General features: G+C 38.9%; 1 protein-coding gene across 1 annotated transcript in view; it reads right to left on the bottom strand.

Moving 5' to 3' along the window:
• The window catches only part of LOC127634062 (extracellular sulfatase Sulf-1-like), a 46,953-nt gene extending 28,650 nt beyond the window's left edge, over positions 1–18,303 (bottom strand). Inside the window, 3 exon segments of the mRNA XM_052113473.1 lie at positions 1–26; positions 1,629–1,852; positions 18,110–18,303. Coding sequence (XP_051969433.1) covers positions 1–26; positions 1,629–1,794 — 192 coding nt within the window. The 5' untranslated portion in view covers positions 1,795–1,852; positions 18,110–18,303.
• Between the last annotated feature and the right edge of the window lie 537 nt (positions 18,304–18,840).

The raw sequence follows: 18,840 nt of genomic DNA on the forward strand, positions 1-18,840 counted from the left end.
AGTTTTGTTCATCACCTGTAACGAACCTGAAACACCCAACCAAACAAATGCAATTTCAGTACAAAACGCTATTGAAACAAAGTTAAAGTTTTACATTGACATGGATATTTATGCATTGGGCAGAAACAAAACATGAAGTTTTTTTTTTCTGGTTGTTTGTTCTCTGAGAATCAAACCCATGACATTGGCATTGCTAGAACCATGGTCTACCAGTTGAGCTACAATAACTCTTTCAAGTTCAAACCTCTAAATGGTCTTGAATACATAATTTAACTTGAAATACATAATGAAATCTGAAGAAGCCAAATGTAAGAGTTAGATGTGAAGGATTCCTGCTGCTTCTTTGGCAATCCAAAGATTGGCTGCGATTGTAAGACTAAGCCCCTTAGCCTCTCAGATGTCTGAGTGAAGCCATTAAATATTAAGGGAGGAAATCAGTCAAACCTGTGATGACAGTCTGAGATTGAGACCTATTGAAAGTTATGCTCTCAGAGGAAGGAACTTGATCCAGTGACAACAGTTAAACTTGCCATACATGTCTGGTATAGCTGTGATGGGACAGAAACCAACCGAATGCTTTGGGTGGCAGATCAAGTAGGCTTATAAAAACAAGCATGCTAATGCTCCCAGGACACTGGCCTGAAGTGCGAGAAGGCAAAATAATTTTTCTTCTATTTTTGTCTGGGTTGATTTAATAAATGGAAGCCTCAAGCTAAATATTAGGTCTTTTAAAAGAAGAATTACAAGCTATAGTGGAAATGCATAATCAATACATTTGACACTTTTTGATGCCTATATAAATTATAACCCTGCTGAGAAAAACAAACCCAGATTAAACCAGCCTAAGGTGGTTAGATTGTCTCCTAGCATGGCCAAACTGGTTAACATGGCCTGTTTTGATTGTTTTTGAGCACTTGTCATCCTCCAAGCCATGCCAAATTGGTCAGGCTGGTCTGTTTTGATAGTTTTGGTGTACTTATCAGCCTCCAAATTTTGCCAATCTGGATAGGTTGGTCTGTTTGATGGTTTTATAGGCTTAAATGGGTTTTTGAGGTTAAAGGGTTTGTGGGCCTTTGTCAGACTCTTAAGCATTGCAAATTTGGTTAGGCTGGTTGGCTTTGTTAATTTTAGAGGATTTCTGTGCACATGTAAGCCTCCAAGCTTGACCAGTCTGGTTAGGCTGGTCTGTTTTGATGGTTTCAGAGGGTTTTTGGCCACATGTCAGACTCAAAGCCTGGCAAATCTGGTTAGGTTTGTCTTTAGACCAGATGGCTGACCAGCTTAACCAAATTAAACCAGAAAACCACATTAGGCTTGTTTAAACGGTTCCTTTTCAGCAGCGCAGTTTTTAATTCTATACTCTCTCAAACACTAAAACATTAAATCTCCAAATATTTAAGTGAAGACAGTGCAAATGCAGACATCTGATTCAGTAAGGGCCCAACTTTCTCCAGACAGCATTGTCGTTTGTGATGTTCTCTAAAGCAGCTTTTCCAGACTACTTGCCGATTCATAACTATTGCGTGCAGAGTGCTGACAAAGCCCCAAGATTGGCGGATGGGGTCTTCAACTCATTTGTCTGCAGAACAGATGGGCCATTAATGATGAATTGCATCTGGTATGCTCACCCAACTCCACGTCCTGGTCATCTGTCATGATGAGTATGATGTTGGGTCTGATGTTCCGCCTGTCTCCCTGAACCCGCCCACGCAGGCCCTGACCACGGGTGGTGAAGCCATAGCAGACCAGTGGGGAGGCCAGGGCCATCATCCAGGCCAGGTTCATCAGCTGCATAATGAGATCGCAAACAGGGGTCCAAGAACACTGAGGGATTTAATCTTCACAAGGTAATCTGTTTGGAGAAGGGAGAAAATGTCAACTGAAAAGGTTTCTGGATTTCTAAAGAGGTGTAAATAAATGTTACTTTGGTTAACAGAAATTTAATGAAAAGAAAAAAAAAAAATCACTTTCATTTACTCTGTGAGACAAGTAAATGACAATTTCAGATCCTTGTCCGAAACTTCTAATAAAGCATTTACATCTGCTTTTAAGCTTCATATCATCCACAAGCATGGTAACAGACCACAAAAGATTGCAGCATCTGCACTTAAAGCTTACAATAAAAAATTTTTTATAGGAATGTCAACTCATGTTTTAAACACTTCTGACTTTTTCATGGAACGCATTAGCCTCAGTCACCATTCACTTTCATTGTATAGAGCTTTTATTGTAAAGATGCATAAGATCAATGTCAACACTGCAAAATTTCTACTTGTGTTCCACAGAAGAAATCATTCAGGTTTGGAAATTCATGAGGGTGAGAAAAAAAAAAAACAAACAACAGATTTTAAATTTTTGGGTAAACTATTCCTTTAACCTTCTGGCATGCAGCATGGATGTCCTCCTGCCACAATGCACATGCTAAATAAAAGACACTTAAGGAAACTACATGAATAGTTTTTATATATACAAAACAGCAAACCTTTCACAAACTTATTGAGCATTAAAACGCAACACAAATCCTCTAATCCCTACCTGCACAGTTCTCAGCTGAGCAGCCATCAGTATCATGGTGTCAGATTTCCAATATCTGTAACTTCAGTCAAAAAGACCTACACTTGTATGTCCAGACACTTTCTTAAAGTCAAATGGCCTGCAGTAGTGCAGCACACTCTCCCTCCATGTGTGCAGACACGCCAGCTCTTTCACTCTAATCAGTCACACTCCTTCAATGCTTTTGAGGCTTTGCCATTGGCTATTATGGGGCTGCACCAGCCCACACTCAGCCAATTGTGTTTTATGGCAGGGCTGTCACTCAGAGGGCCCAGAGCTTGTGACCCCTAGCGGACACCCGGTGGGAATTACGAAGCCAGCAGAGGCAGTACGGTGAGGACAGTGTTCCGCTACATTGAACCTTGTGCTGCGGTCGACAGTCACAGATTTACACTCACCTCTTTAACCAGTCCCATGGCTCTATGGGTCAAGAAAGGGTAAAAAGACAGCATCTCACAAGTGGCTCAGTAAGATCTTGTGTAGTTGTATACATTTTTTTGATTTCACGGACATGCTCAAAAGGAATGGTTCACACTAGGAATGACATGAGGAAATTGATAAAAATGTACATGCTTGGGGAGAACTATTCCTTTAATTTACTAAAGGCCATGTAAGTTTTCAACAAGACGACATAGGATGGGACTAGATTTTATCCATCAGTTTCATATATGAATAGAGCCAGACCAAATTGCAAAGTTTGCTAAAACAATGCCTGAAAAGCTATTTGGCACTTGGTCAACATTATACAATGGATACATTATGAAGACAAAACAGTTATTTTCTTGAGAATAAAATGCATGATAATTCATTCATTAGAAGACCAGGAAGGACAGATTTTAATTTACCTGCCATTTAGCAGCATGCATGAAAGTGGGTTTGATTGATTTACCGGTCCAATTGCTCATGGTAGTTTATTGTACAAACCTTATGGAGGGCCCTATTGCCTTTGGCCTCATGCCAATCTTTGTCTCAGCTCAATGAACTGTTAAACCATCTGATATTTACGCACCTGAGCCTCATCTGATGCCATTCAATCGTCTTGATACTTTTCCTTGGCAACAAGTCCAAACTGGACTCAGAATAGTCATTTAACTTTTGTGTGACAAAACGACCAGTGAGAGTCAATTAATAAATTAGAGTAAGCACTGGTTTTACAGTATCAACTGAAGTCCATGTGTCCACGCATTCAAACTAGCAATACTCAGTTTGACAAGTGGGATGTTCAGCTGGTCTAATTCTGTTAATAACTCATGTTGTTCCAAAACTTTATGACTTATTTTCTTCTGAAGAACACAAAGGAGACAATGAAAGTGAATGGTGTCTGAGGCTGTCATTCTGCCTAACATCTGTGTTCCACAGAAGAAAGTCATACGGGTTAGGAGCTTATGTTAAGTCTGATAACAGGGGACTCTTATATTCTGTTGAATGGAAAAGCATTCGTGCTTGCCGTCTTCCATCATTGTGTAGCTGATGGGCTGTCTCTCAGATGGGGTCTAAGTGCTTTTTTGGACACAATGGATTTCAGACAGGCTGCATGAGGGCTAGCTAGTCCAGTGATCCTGACAGCACTGTGAAAACACTGGTGCCGTTTAAACAAACCAATGGTGCAGGGCATGTCAGGGTCCAGTTATCCATTCCACACACACACACACAGTCGTCAACCCCATGTTGTTCCAAACCATGACTTTATTTCTTCCATGGAACACAAAGTTAAACATTGAAAAATCAATGGTGACTGAGGCATTCTGCCTAATATATCCCTTTGTCTTCCAGGAAAGAAAAAAAGTCACATGGGTTTGGAACAATATGAGGGTGAGTAAATAGTTCACCCAAAAATTGTCTCTCTCTTTAACCCCAATGTTCAGCTCAATCATTAGTTCAAACAACCCTAAATTAAACTGTCTCTGCCCTCAATGAGGACACATTCACCCTCATTCCAGCACTGTAATTTTAGAATACAGTCGACTCAAAATAGCTCTCCTATTTTCTTCCCTGTAGGGAAAAAGGGTTGTGAATTATAATTTCATTTTAATTACCCTCATTACTGTGAAAATGTGTTCCAGTCAGTGGCACTGGCAAGAACATAAACCACTACTTACTCTGATGTAGTAAGAGTCCTCCGCTGACCCTTTGCCTATAAGAAACAGACCTGCGATCCTCCAACTATTTCCACTTCCACTTGACCATTACTCCCCTCACACAAAATCAGCACTGGACTGGTATGCAGAGATAATAATGTGATGTTTGTGTCTGAAGCCTTCCACTGAAAACCTGCTGACTTCCTCTGGCTTTACAGAAACTGTTATTCAGACTAATGTGCTTTTAAAGAACGCTGCCTATTCAAACAGAACAAAAAGTACCATAATATCAACCCGCTTGATTTAAATGTCTATTTTGAAACTATTTTAAATGCCATCCGGTTATACTAAAGTACTGTGCATGTATCTGCAGATCTCAGTGAATTGTCTGGGCCACTGCATTAGGCTCTGGAAAGGTCTGAAAGAGCAGGCAAAATCCAAAGCCAGCAATAAACAAGCAAGCCAAGAATCCTGTGGACTGTGCCATAGTGAAAAATGGCCACAAATGAAGAGGAAAGAACAGAGGAACATACAAACCAAGCTTGCCGACTCTGGAGCCACAGAAAAATAACGTCATGATGCTGATTAGCTGATGGCACCATAACCAGCCAAACCTTTAAGGAATAGTAAACACAAAAATATTTGATAATTTATCTAACCTAATCCAATCCTAAATGTGCATGACTTTCTTTCGTCTGCTGAACACAGTCTTTTAGAAGAATATCTCAGCTCTGTAGGTCATTAAAATGCAAGTAAATGGTGGTCAGGCCTTTGAATCTCAAAAAAAATAAAAAATAAAAAAATAAAGTAGATTGTCCAGTGGTTTAATCAATGTCTTCTGAAGCAATCCAGTTATTGAGACCAAAATAAAACCCCTTTTCACTGTACATCATACAATTTCTGGGTTAAGGCACAATCATGATTTCAAGCTCCATTACACTTTCTAGTGCTTGACACATGTGCAGTGTGCTAGATTGTATATAAATAAAAATAATTCTTTAATCAGTTTGGCAAATCAATAATAAGTGCATAACTTTCCAAAACACAATCGCCTGTCATGGAATGATGGTGTAATCTGGATAACATGACTTTACGAGTCTGGTCCTGGCCAATACCAATGGTTGTTTTCAAGCTACGGCAGCTTGAAACTCATTTGTGATCAAGATCATTGGAAGTCTTTAATTTGTGGTCTTTGTTTTCCACCGTCTGGCTGTGCACATCTGCTGAGCCATGCCTTTGTAGAATTACAATGCAGAGAAACACAAAAAGCTTTCTTGTGGGTCACTTAGAAGCACCAGTGAATCTTTCAGCCCTTATTGTTATTAGGGATTAAAGCAAATGACCCAGTAAATTAGCCTCTACTGTACTAATCAGAGCTAAACTGGAGGGAATAATATTCAGGATTTATTAAGAAAAAAAAAGATCCCGAATGTTCAAAGGAACAAAACAAAAAGTCTACTATTGGACTTTTCAGCCTGATGCACAGCTGCCAAAAATAGACCCCCTTCCCTGCCCCCCGTGAAAGAGGGGCAATTTTCAGATTAAATGGATGACAGGACCAGGGTCCTTCAATGTGATCCAAATACTGAGCTTTTATGATTTCGCTATGCTACCCCCACTCTTCTTGGACCCACATAAATATCCATGTATATACCAAAGCATTTAGCCCCTCTTCCTAACCACATAAGCAGCGTTTTCTACCATGCAGTGCTATCAGACAGCGGCGCAAATGTTTTGGCGAACAAACCACTGCTGCTTGTGGTATAGGCCAGACCACATACTTTCATGCACCCTGAACCCCCTTTGACCCACTTGGTAATGTGGGGTGGTTAACCCAAACCTCAAGCACCTGGGCTCTTAGAAGACTCTCCAAAACTGGAGTTGTTAAATTCATAGGCTCCACAGGTTAGGATAGACAAGTTCCTGAGGAATAGGCCACTTGATTAGGATCAGAAAGTCTTGACATAGCACACTTTCCTTTCCAACCAATCTGGGTTTTATAATATCTAAAATGCATATGGCCTAGTCTGGTTTCGGTCAATCTCTTGTTAGAAAGATGAAAATGCCTAGTCAGAGAATGGCTGCATACTTGATATGTACAACAAACACAATTTGACTTTTAAATCACTTAAATCCTGATTGAAAGAGATTGACACATTTTGGATGAACAATGAAACTGAATGGCGTCTTAGGCTGCGAGTTGGTAACATTGTCGAAAATCTCCTTTTTTGTTCCACGGAAAGAAAGAAAGTCATCCGGGTTTGGAATGGCAGCGGGTTTTCACTTTAAAATGGTCAGTCTTGGCTTAAAATTATTCATTTTAAAAGGGATAGTTCACCCCAAAAAATACATTCTCATCATTTACTCAACCTTATGCCAACCCAGCTGTGTATGATTTTCTTTCATCTGCAGATTTCTTTCTTCAGCTCTGTTGGTCCTTTCAATGAAAGTGAATGGTGACCGGAACTCTGAAGCTCCAAAATCACATAAGTCAGCATAAAAATAATCCTTAAGACTCCAGTGGTTAAATCCATATGTTTAAAAGATATACGATAGGTGTGGGTGAGAAACTGATACAAATTTAAGGTGTTTTTACTATAAATCTCCACTTTCACATCTATATCTGAAGTCATCATCATCATCTACATCAAGCCATTTACATCTGATGTGGTGGTTTCACTTTCACATCTGAAATTAAGTGAAAGTGGAGATTTTTTATTTAAAAAACAAACAAAAAAAACCCACACATCACTTCTGAAGATAATTATTTAACTACTGGATTCTTTTGGATTACTTTAATGCTGCCTTTATCTGCATTTTGGACCTTAAGATTTCTGGCCACCATTCACATGCATTGAAAGGACCAACAGAGCTGAGATATTCTAAAAATCTTCATGTGTGTCCTGTAGAAGTCATACACATCTGGGATGGTGAGTAAATTATTTTCATTTTTGGGTGAACTCTGAATTATAGCAATGAACTTTGCTTTTAAGAGACTCTCCACAATGATAAGGTCGTTTTCATGTGCATCTTCACTGCAAATGAGAGTCCCTTGTTATGTAGCCAACAACTAGTATAAATCAAACCAGTTGGCACAGCTAAATAGCGAGTTAACCATTCATAAATGCAAGGTTTCCACAGACAAAGACCATCTCAAGGGCTAATCGACTATAATCTATTACTATCTAATAGAGAGCCCTTGCTAGCTCTGTGCTCTCCATTGAATGTGCCTGTCCAGAAGCCAAGTTTAGTTTTATCTTTAAAGTGTGTAATTTCTGTGCAACTAGCTTCACCAAATGGAATTGCCATTAAAGCAGTCGTTATCTATAAGCTTTCCAAAATATACCCCTGTCTTACATTGGTGGGACAAAAAGATGGTCCCATCCCAAACTAACACCATTGATTCAACTAATGTTGCAGTGTAATCTGGGATAAGATAAAGTATTTAAACACTTTTTCAAAAATGACTAAAGCTTTCAGATTACATGAAAGTTTTACAGAGCAACTATGAGAAGAACTCAGAGGTCTTTAGCGTTTTATTTCCACAAAGGCTGTTTGCATATTTGTGTACACTGATTATTCCCACTGGGGGAGACATGATTATCCAGCCGCAGAAGCAGAGAATGTTGTGGTTTGGATTTTGCAAACTTTTTTTTTTTTAAATCAGCCAGGACATTGTGGTTGAAGCACCATCCACACTGAGCCATCACAGTGTCAAATCTTATAATGCTTTGAAGGACTGTGGCCAGGGCACACCACATGACCCTTTTCACCCACACAGGAGCAAGGAAGGCCAATAGTACCAGTGGCCCAGTTTTAGAACATGCAAGGAAATGCTTGTTCTATAAACCCAAATGTCGCTCCTCTTAATTACTGTTGGAGCAGAGTTTGCTATCATTTAAATTTTAGCTGATGGTACTTCCGATTATGTGGTGAAAAGAAAAATGTGGAATCCGACTGAAGTGGTTTTAATTCATTCTCACGTCATTGGACCATTCTGCTTAATCACTGCAGAGAAGGCAACAGATATGCTGCAGTTGCATGATTAAAAAGCCATGCCAACACAGACACCTTTTCCAAATGGGAAAACCTCATGCAACTTAGAGTTCAGGCTTTTTCACTACTTTAAGCTGAAAAGTAGAGGAATCTACTTTCAAATTATTATCGTCACTGAAACCCAAGTGTCAGCTGATAAGTTGACTTTTACTTGTGGTCAATACAAAGATGCACCACAGTTTGCGTGCCATCAATCCAAAATAGTATATGAAAATTTGAAAAACTTTTCAAAACAACTAAAATAAACCAACAATTCATATATATTTTTTCCCCAGTTGAAGTATGTGTCCGTGCAAGCTTCTTACAGCTAATATTGGACACAACCTCTTGCACAATGAAGGATTTTGAAAGCTAATTTTACTTTTGTTTCTGTTGAAGGACTGAACCTTGACAGTTTTTAAAACGTATAAACCAAATAGTTTAGTACTGATGTATTTATAATGATAATTCTTTGAAGGTGATTTTGATGCTAAAGCTAACATGTGAGTGAAAATGGTGCGAAGAGTGTAGGTGAAGGGTTAGTTTGTAGATTAACTATTTTTTACTTGGTAGTCTTATTACACAAAGTATGTCTCAATTTGAAAGCACTACCTCTCAATTTGAATGACCACAGCAGCTCCATTACAAAAGCCATCTACAAAAGACAGCTGCCCTGGAAGGCACACAACCATCATGGGAGGAATTCTTCTAAAAGAATTTCAAATGCAAGTTCATATGCTTGAAGCATCCCATTGATGTTTCTGGGTTGTTTCCCTCTTTGGCACTGGGAATGTTTTTATGCATCTAGAGTCTTGAATTGTGTCAAGAGAACAGAAGCTTGCCTATCTGCTAGAACAGCTGAGCAAACCTACAAAATCAATTAAAAATCAAGTGTGGCAGCAGTTTGTCAACAGTGTAAAGCCAGCCAACATTAAAAAAAAAAAAAAAACACCACTGTCCAAATAGGAGCACTTGCAATACTGCAGCTTTCAGTGGTCTCTGCCTGTAGGCGAAAGATCTCCATCCTGATTGAATTATCCAGTGGTTTCTGAATAAACGGCCAAAAACAACTCATTTCTAGGTGACACAGTGCCCTTAAAAATGCACATGAACTCATTTGAACTTTTAACTTATTTGCTCCGTTTCTTTACTAACCGTTTATCCGAAACTGATTTTAACAGGCACTGGACTATATTTATCTGAGGCATTAGTGTTTAACCACTATACTGACTGAAGCGGAGGCTTCGAAAGATTGAAGGTGTGGTTTTGAGAGCAAATGGCACTGACATGGTAAAACAATGAAAGCTAGTCTTTGGGAAAGAAAGAAGTGCCGGTGGGCACCATGCAGCAGCTCCAGGACTGTAGAAAGCAAAAGTGCAGCTCTCGGCGTTAACACACAGCATATAATTCAGAGCTAAGCAAATTCAATTCAGCTCTTCCTCGACTTGGCTTTGGGAGAGATTAGCTTTCTCTTATGAAGGCCCAGCAGCAAAGCATACCCAGTCAAAGCTTTAGACCTACACAACTACTTAACCTGATTTTTGAAAGCAAGTCAAATTGACTGAGATTGCCAGGCAAGGTTGAAGTCAACTCAAACCGAATCTGGTATTATTCTATTGGAGGCTGACGGAGAATCTTCCTGGCATATTTGCTCAAGTTGAAACAGCTGATGCAAACCATCTTCGTCTTAGTCAGCAGGCCATTTCTTTAAGTGTGTGGTTAATGAAAGAAGCAAAAAAGCAGATCTCTAAAAGACAACAAGACAGAGGAAAATAGAGGAGGGCCATGTCAAACATTTGGCCTTTGATCAACTTGGTGTATGACAAATAACAGAGAAACAGACATAGTAAAAGCATTTTATGGGTCTTTAGTGGGGGAGAGAAAAATGTATTACAGCTGCAACCAGCCATACCATAATAAATGCGTTTCTTTGTCGCATTTATTATGTTATAAATGTTCTTTTAGAGCCTTTGATTTTCAGTGTGTATCCTCCACAAGACATATACTGTACATCATTAAGAAAAAAAGACCTATTTTTCTTTTAAATCTGTATCTGGATGCAAGAACAAAAATGGTCAAAAAGAATCTTTCTTTTATTTTTTATTATTATTTTTTTTATAGAAATCTTCCTCTCACCACTTTGTCAAAAACACCAAACACATTAAATGCCACAAAGAAAATATTAAAATAGCTTCAGTGAGTTTCCACTGATGTGACCATTCTAAATAAATAAATCTATGTCTTTTCCATGGAATCAGAGGCCATCTTCCACATGAAGAATGAAGGGAGCCAAGTAAATCTGTTTGAGCTGGTGTATACATGATGCTTAAGTGAGCATAATATTATATGCACTGTTCCCTGAATGAAAAAACCTGGCATCATTACAATATTAGAGACATAAATCCCTCTCATTTATGGACTTCAGCTATCGCTCTCAGCTTTCAGAGGGAGAAGTGTTGGTGACACTGGGCATTGATGGAGCTGTGGTTGAGTAACATGCATCATTGGGGGTTCAGCGTCTTGGAGGGCTTGTTATTCATAGACATGCAAAGGTGAAAAGACCTGGCTACAGAAGTATACAGATTTAAGAATCCACAAGATCTGCTCATGATTAATTAATATTTCTCCTGGAGTACATGTCAAACAAATTTGCTTAAAAATGTGTTCAATTGTATTTACAAGGCAGAAGGTAATTTCAGGTCTTTGTGCACTCGTTTAAAGTTATATTTCGGGTTCAATACAAGTTAATCTCTTTCGACAGCATTTGTGGCAGAATATTGATTGCCACAAAAATACATTTTGACTTGCCCCTTTTTAAAAAGAGCAAAAATATGGGTTACACTGAGTCACTTACAATTGAAGTAAATGGGGCCAATCCGTAAACGTCACTCGCCATTTCAAAAGTATAGCCACAAGACAAAAACAATGTTTGTTATCATGATTTTAGAGCGATAAAAATCACTTACTAATCTTTTCTGAGTAAAGTTTTAGCTAATTTTACAATATTGTTGCCATAATGACGTAATTTCAACAAACCCAAAATGACTTAAAAACGAAGATTTAAAAAAAAAAAAAAAAAAAAAAAAAACTACAGCTCAAATAAAACTAGTTTTAACAGAAGAATTAATGCAAGTGCTTTTATAGAATTATAAGCTTCACATTTATGCCTTTAAACACTCCAAAAATTGGCCCCATTCACTTCTAATGCAAGTGCCTCTGTAACTTCTATTTTTTCTTTAAAGAAAAGGATGGATAAGTTGAAATATTTTTTTGTGGTAAATCAACATTATGCCACAAATGCTGTCGACGGAGCTTAACTTGTATACAAGCTGGAAAAATCCATTTGGTCTGAAAGTGTACACCCCTACTATGTTTGATCATTTCCAAATGCAACCCAGATTCAATAATATTTAGCTAAACACATTTTTAAATAAAAATTATTTTTTTTAATTAATAATAATTTATTTGTCTGATATTTTTGAAATTAGTTTTGCTCCAGATTAGACACAGTCTAACACCATCAGGCATAAACCAAAAAAATAATCCATTTAGTACAGCCCATAAGAAACAATTTGAAAAATGTTGATAATAGATGATTGATAGTTGATCACTACTATGACATTAAATAACGTTTAACTTATGGGTTGTTAGATATAGTTCTGCCCATTTTAAATCAGACAGTTGTAAAGTAGAGTGAAATTACATAAATATGAATTAATTAAATAAAAAGCTGTACAAATATCTGGAAAAATTAGGAACTTTTGAGCTGTACTTTGAGAAGTCATACAAGGGCACAGGTTTAAAAAAGAAAAAAAAAAAGCCTGAACAAAACCAAATTAGACAGTGATTCCCTAGACTCCCTATTGCTATTTTAATGAGCCAAAATAAATTGTGTTCAAACCCAAAATATAAATACTTGGTCTATCGGCAAGCGTGCATGACAGGCCTCACAACTGGAACATATGGCCTTGACTGAAGTGGAGAAAGTGAGACAGTGTTACTCTATTTAATGCCAAGATCAGCTTACAAATCATTCTCATTTCATCTGTAAGACCAAAGTAAGGGATTTAGTAGCTGCACCTCAGCTGAAAAACCCACAGAAGTGCATATTCACAGGACTTTACATGGTTGTCAAACGGGTCTGGAGAAAAAACTTGATGCAAGCAAAACCACCAGTACATGTTCATTTGAGACTCTTCTTCTCCTACCAAAGACCTCAATGACCTGAATACTGCAAATGTACTTGGGGCACTTAAAAGGAACAAAATTCCAGACAGACGTTTTTGAGATGGGTGGGTGTATAGAGGGCTCTGTCAGCAGGTCCCAGTCAGAGCATTTCTGCCCTGCCGTGAAATGGTACACTTCCAAAATGTGGGGCGTGTACAGACAGAATCTTGTTTGAAAGACACCGACTATGATAAAATCCATCCCTGACCCCATCCATCACTCACTGCTGATGCAGATACCGGTGGGATGTCACTCGTTAAAAAAAATTAACTAATAAATAATATAAAACTATGATACACATCTAGTCAACCACACAGACAAACGCAGAAATGCAACCTGTGATTAGTACTCAGATACCCCCCACACCAAAGCTTGGGTTGCAAATGCATGTGGCTCTTTTTCCTTTTAAAGCATGCTCACATAATTTGTCAAGTAATTAACGGAGTAATCTTGGATTTTTCCGACACCTGTACTTACAGGTCACACCCCATCAACAGACTGTATGATCTTTCCAATTCGAAGGATTAATTTTCAAGAAATGACAGCCAAATATTCACACGCATTTACGAACCTACTGTTCAACCAGCAGACCAAATCTACAAAGCCGTGTGCCAGAGACAAACTCATGCATTGCACTACTCTACTCAAGGATTATTTATGTATAGCAGCAGATGGCCGGCATCTATGTAGTCCTGGAACAGTTTTTTTTCAGACAGAAAACATTTGCCAAATCGACTAACACTTTGGCATCATTAATTATAAAATAACACCAATGTGATTTCCCTTACTCTTGATTTAAGCCTAATATCTTCACTGCCACATTGATCACACCATGGCAACCAAACAGGAAAGCCACAGAACCACTGCATTTGTATGGTACGACTCCAGTGGCTTGCATGTTGGGCTCTGGCAAGACTAACCCAATGCAATTAAAGGTTTATAGGCATTCCACTCAAAAGCAAGCCACAGCAGAGGTCAGACTCATATCCCCATGGCAAAGACGAGACAGAGGAAAGTCAAAGTCATGCAGCAACAGAATAAGTTGTGTGCTGCTTTGAGCTGTGATGTCCCAAACAGGCCTACTCAATGCATTTTAGCAGTGGATGTGTGTGTGAGAGAGAGCATTCATTACCTGGCACCTTATTTTAATTCTATCTTTAGTTTTATTTGTTACCATTTTATCATTTCTCTCGTCATTATCGGTTTTGTGTATTATTGCTTTGGCAATATTGTATGTAAACACAATCTTGCCAATAAAGTACTTTTAAATTGAAATTAAGAGAGAGATTTAGTTTTGAAAGCATTGCATGCTTTCTTTTATTAGGCAAGCTGTCGGGTGTAGCAGGCCTATTATCCCCCCCTGTTTGTTCTCCATTTGAATTCTGAATTAGCGTAGGATGAAAGCATCACCCCATGGCCACACCACCTTTTTGAGCCACTCTAACTCCAATGCATCTTGACGGCTGCCTAATTGCATGCGATTTAGGCAGGACCTTTTTTTTCTTTCAACCCTAAATCGGATTGCTTGATCTCTGCATTGTTGTGCAGTGGAATTGACATGGTATGGCCAGCACCATCCTTAGGCAGGTAGAAACAAGTCGAGGTGTGTATCTGTGAGAGATCATATGAGATATGCAAGATGGGATGTGAGATGTAATATCAGGCATGTGCGTGAGGGAGATTGTGGGAATGAAAATTAGGGTAGGGAGGCGGCACAATGGTCATCGGGCCCTCTGACCTCAACTGGGACAAAACTAGGTAAAGGCTTCAAAGACATGCAGCTTGTTTCTTTAGAAACCTGAAAAGCCCCTCTTCCTTTCAGCCTCAAATCCGCAGTCATTCTCCAGCACCGCACTGTCCAGAGTGTTCAGAGGGTCCCTAATAACTCAAATATACTTCGGTCAGACACAAATGCTGAGCGTCCATGTACAGGATGTGTGACGCAAATTTTGTCATCAGTAGAGCACTCAAACGTGTCTTTGAATAATAGGAGACGAATGTAGAAACAACAACAACATCCAACAACATTGGATGTGCATGTCAAGAGTGCGTGTGAGGTCAGGAGATACCTGCATTTGTTTAACTCAAGCTCGAAGAATATAGACCTCTTTATGAGTCTAAACTCCTGAGGAGAAAAAGTAATTTGTTGTAGTCATAGCGTGCATTCAATAAATGTGGCAGCTTTCCTAATGAGAGTTTTTCATTCCAAGACTGGGGAACCATCATAAAACATCTTAACTCTCCTCCATGCATAAAGAACAATGCATCTTGAATATGTGAAATTATAAACCCTAGACCCACAGCAGAGGACTAGGAGTCACAAATAAGCAAGACAATATTGTGCTGACACACGGTCAACTCTCAATTATAGTAATGTCACCCACCCTTCTCTTTTAAATTACCACCTCGCTCTCTGTAGGATCACTATCATCAAGCAGAGATAAACAGCTACTGAAAAGTGTTGCTCAACATCCTCTGTCACTGCCTTTTTTAAACAAGACTTTCAATGTACATGTGGTCAAATGGCTGTGCCATTTACTCCGTGGTGCTCAAATCAGAACCTTACAGGATCTTGGGAACAGCTGGTACTGGCGGCCATCTCCACATGCTGCCGTTTTTCCAGTACTTGATAGAAACAACTTACACACTGGCTGTTAAATGTCCAGCACCCTGGCAACTATGATTTGTTTGACAGAATGGCAGCGAATGCATACAGCTAGTTAAAAGGCAAGGAGGAATTTTATAAACTGTGGCACAGGGGTCCCTGCTGCATTTGATTTGAGCTAGGTATGTGAATACGAATGGCAGGGGGTAAAATACTTATGTCCAAGTCTTCAGGATATTAAATTATTGGGTATGAAATGCTCATTGACAGCAAAAATCACAAAAGTGTGTCCTTTAGTATCATTTAAATAACCACCATTGGAACATTGTCTAAGCTTTATCTTAATAGGGTCATTTTAGTTATTTGTATTACACACTCCAGTCGCTCTCTTGTGCGGTCTGACTCTCACGGTACAGTTGATCCCTGGTCAAAGTCTACAAAAGGCAGAACAGCTACTGAAACAATATTAGTGTTGGCAGATCTGAATCTAGAATGACAAATTATTAGCAACAGCTGCAGTGACTGTTTATGCACTTTAGACACAAAACTGCTCCAATATTTCAAAGATGTTGGGATCGGGATCATGTGTCCATATCTGAACCAACATGCGCTTCTCAACCTTAAAGGGATAGTTCACCCTCATGTTGTTCCAAGAAATTATGATAATCTTTCTTCTGTGGAACACAGGAGGTGGTGTTAGATCAAATGTTGGCATCAGTCACCTTTTACATTTGTTCCATCTTTTTCCCATACAATGAAAGTGAACGAGCCTCTAATTCCGTAACACTCTGCTAATGTCTCCCAAGCTATTACCATGATTTGAAATATGAGGGTGAGTAAATGAATGACAGCATTTTAATTGGGAGTGAACTACCCCTTTCAAACATGTTAAACCGAAATCAGAAGCAGACCATTAGGTTGCAATTAGTTTTAAATGTAGAGCAAGTGATTGATGAATAATTTTAATTTACAAGTTTATAGTGTTGCACTGATTGCAACGAAAGAAAAAGTCAAGGGTATTGATTGCTTTTGAACCTAAACAAGGGTTCAAGACCATAAAGAGGCTTCAGTTCAAATATCCTTAAAGACATCAGAGCTATAACATCCAATTATGCACTAATCATGTAAAAAGTTAATGAAACGTGATGAGTGCTTTAACTCTATCGTAAACTGACATCACCCATCAAGATTAATCTAATGTAATTTTCACATTTGGTAGATGCTTTTATCCAAAGTGACTTCAAGTGCAATCAAGTTATACCTTTTCTCAGTTTGTATAATCCCTGGGAATCATGACCTTGCTAGTACCATGCTCTAGCATTGAACGCTTTGTTTTATATTCTATTTTTAACATCACGTTTCATTCTCTTGTGCATTGGGCAGGTAATGCCTGCACAAACTTCATCCTTCAAATGATTTTCAGACACTAATGAATTTAGAGGCAGTTAAATGGTATGACTGTACATGTACAGTAATGAAAACATAGTAAACAAAATGTGGGTTCTTAATTCAAATCCCTTCATAATTATTTAGTCGTCACTGGTAATGACTGCCCTCATTGTAAAATCTCAACACTGATGCTGATGTATTTGTGGGTTTTCTCAGATCAATTTCAGCGTGTGAGCGAGTGTGTGAGTGAGTAATCCTGACATGGCTGATTAATGTGTGTAAATAAACATCATTCACACAACTCTGTCTTTGTGGAATTCCTGGCATAATTCTTTTGCCCCCCCCCACAGCTGTACAGTCCCCTCAGCAAACACCTCATGCTGTATGCATGCCTGGCAGCAAACTATTAATGCTTGACATCTCATTTCTGCCCACTCCTCCTTTGGCAGGTCAACCTTTTGGGTTGACTGGAGTTGAGTGAAACTCATGCCACGATTTCTGTACTGCACCCCCTTTGCTTTCATGATTGTCTCCCAACTTGGACAGCTGGTCCATGCGACACTCTTAAACGGCACATTTGTTTAGTATGCAGACAGTCAGTTTAATGTAGGATGCAACTCATTGAAATGATTGATGCGCATTAAATGCACTAACTTTGAGTTTGCCAACAATATGTGTAGGCTCAGTCTCAAAATGAACCTGTGACTTAATAAATTATTGAGGTAGACAAATCGAAAATGTTTGAAAGAAGTTCCAGTAGATCTATCTTAATTCCCTCGCAATTTCATGTAATTCCAATCAATGCAAGAAAGAAGAACTGGAACAGTTTAAAAGTTCCGCACATGAGAACTACACTAGCAAAGTGAAACGTTCAATTCACTCAAACTTTGCTAAACCTTGATTCAGTTTCTGTCATGCTGCAATACAATCTTTATGTATTGCCAACATCCAATTCCATGGATAATTAAAAATAGTATAACAACATCCAAATAACCAGAAAAGTCCTGTCAGTCACAGGTTTACACAGTCACACAGCATGCTGCTGGTTTGCACTTACTCTGACTGTATATCCACCACAATCTCTCATTCAGAAAACCTCTCTGAATATCAAACCTGACAGCCCCTTTTAACTTCATAGAGACAAACAAAACTATTTAATAATAATAAAAAATACAAGACACCTCTTAAAAACAAAAAGGGAGAATTAGAAAAAAGTTACTACCTGAATAACAGGATGTCACAGTCTTGTTCATGAAGTTGATCTTTTTCTGTGTGCAGCTCTTTTGAAACTCTGCACATGAAGTCAAGAGTATTTGTGGGGACCACACTGCTCATGGAAGACAACCTTCCTCCTAATTCTTTCTCGATGTGATGACACACACCCCAACCATCTGTTGAAACACGTCTTCCAGCACTCAGCACAGTGGTGCGTCAAGACAAACTACCCAGTCCAATCAGAGGGGGTACTGGGTGGCTCTTCCCATGCTGGAGGCAGGGACAAGGACATAAGGGAAACACTAGCAGAGATGTCTAAAAACTCCAGCCACAGTAACCTGAGATTTAGAGAGAGGGTGGAGAGAAGAGGGAGGGAGTGAACTGAGAATGTGAGTATGCATTTGCAAGTTTGGAGGAGGGAGGGGACTGTTCCTCTGAACAGTTCTGTTACCACTTGTAGCTCACATGAATCCCATAGTAGTCTCGAGTCACCCACAAATCTCACTCATTCACTTAAACACCGTTTTAGTATTGTAAACCCCCTAAAACCTCCTTACTTTTGAGTGTGGTCAAGTAAAAAGACTATAGTGCACTGCTGTTTGCACTACACTGCTCACACCTCCCCTTTATAAATCTTCAGCTGTCTTGGCAGCATTCCTGTCCTTTACAATCTATTGCCTTAAGTAAAGCAAGAGAGAGATTTTCCAGAGATAAGCGTTTCAAGCATAATTATTAGCC

The sequence above is a fragment of the Xyrauchen texanus genome, chromosome 41 (assembly GCF_025860055.1).
Source record: "Xyrauchen texanus isolate HMW12.3.18 chromosome 41, RBS_HiC_50CHRs, whole genome shotgun sequence".
Taxonomy (NCBI): Eukaryota; Metazoa; Chordata; class Actinopteri; order Cypriniformes; family Catostomidae; genus Xyrauchen; species Xyrauchen texanus.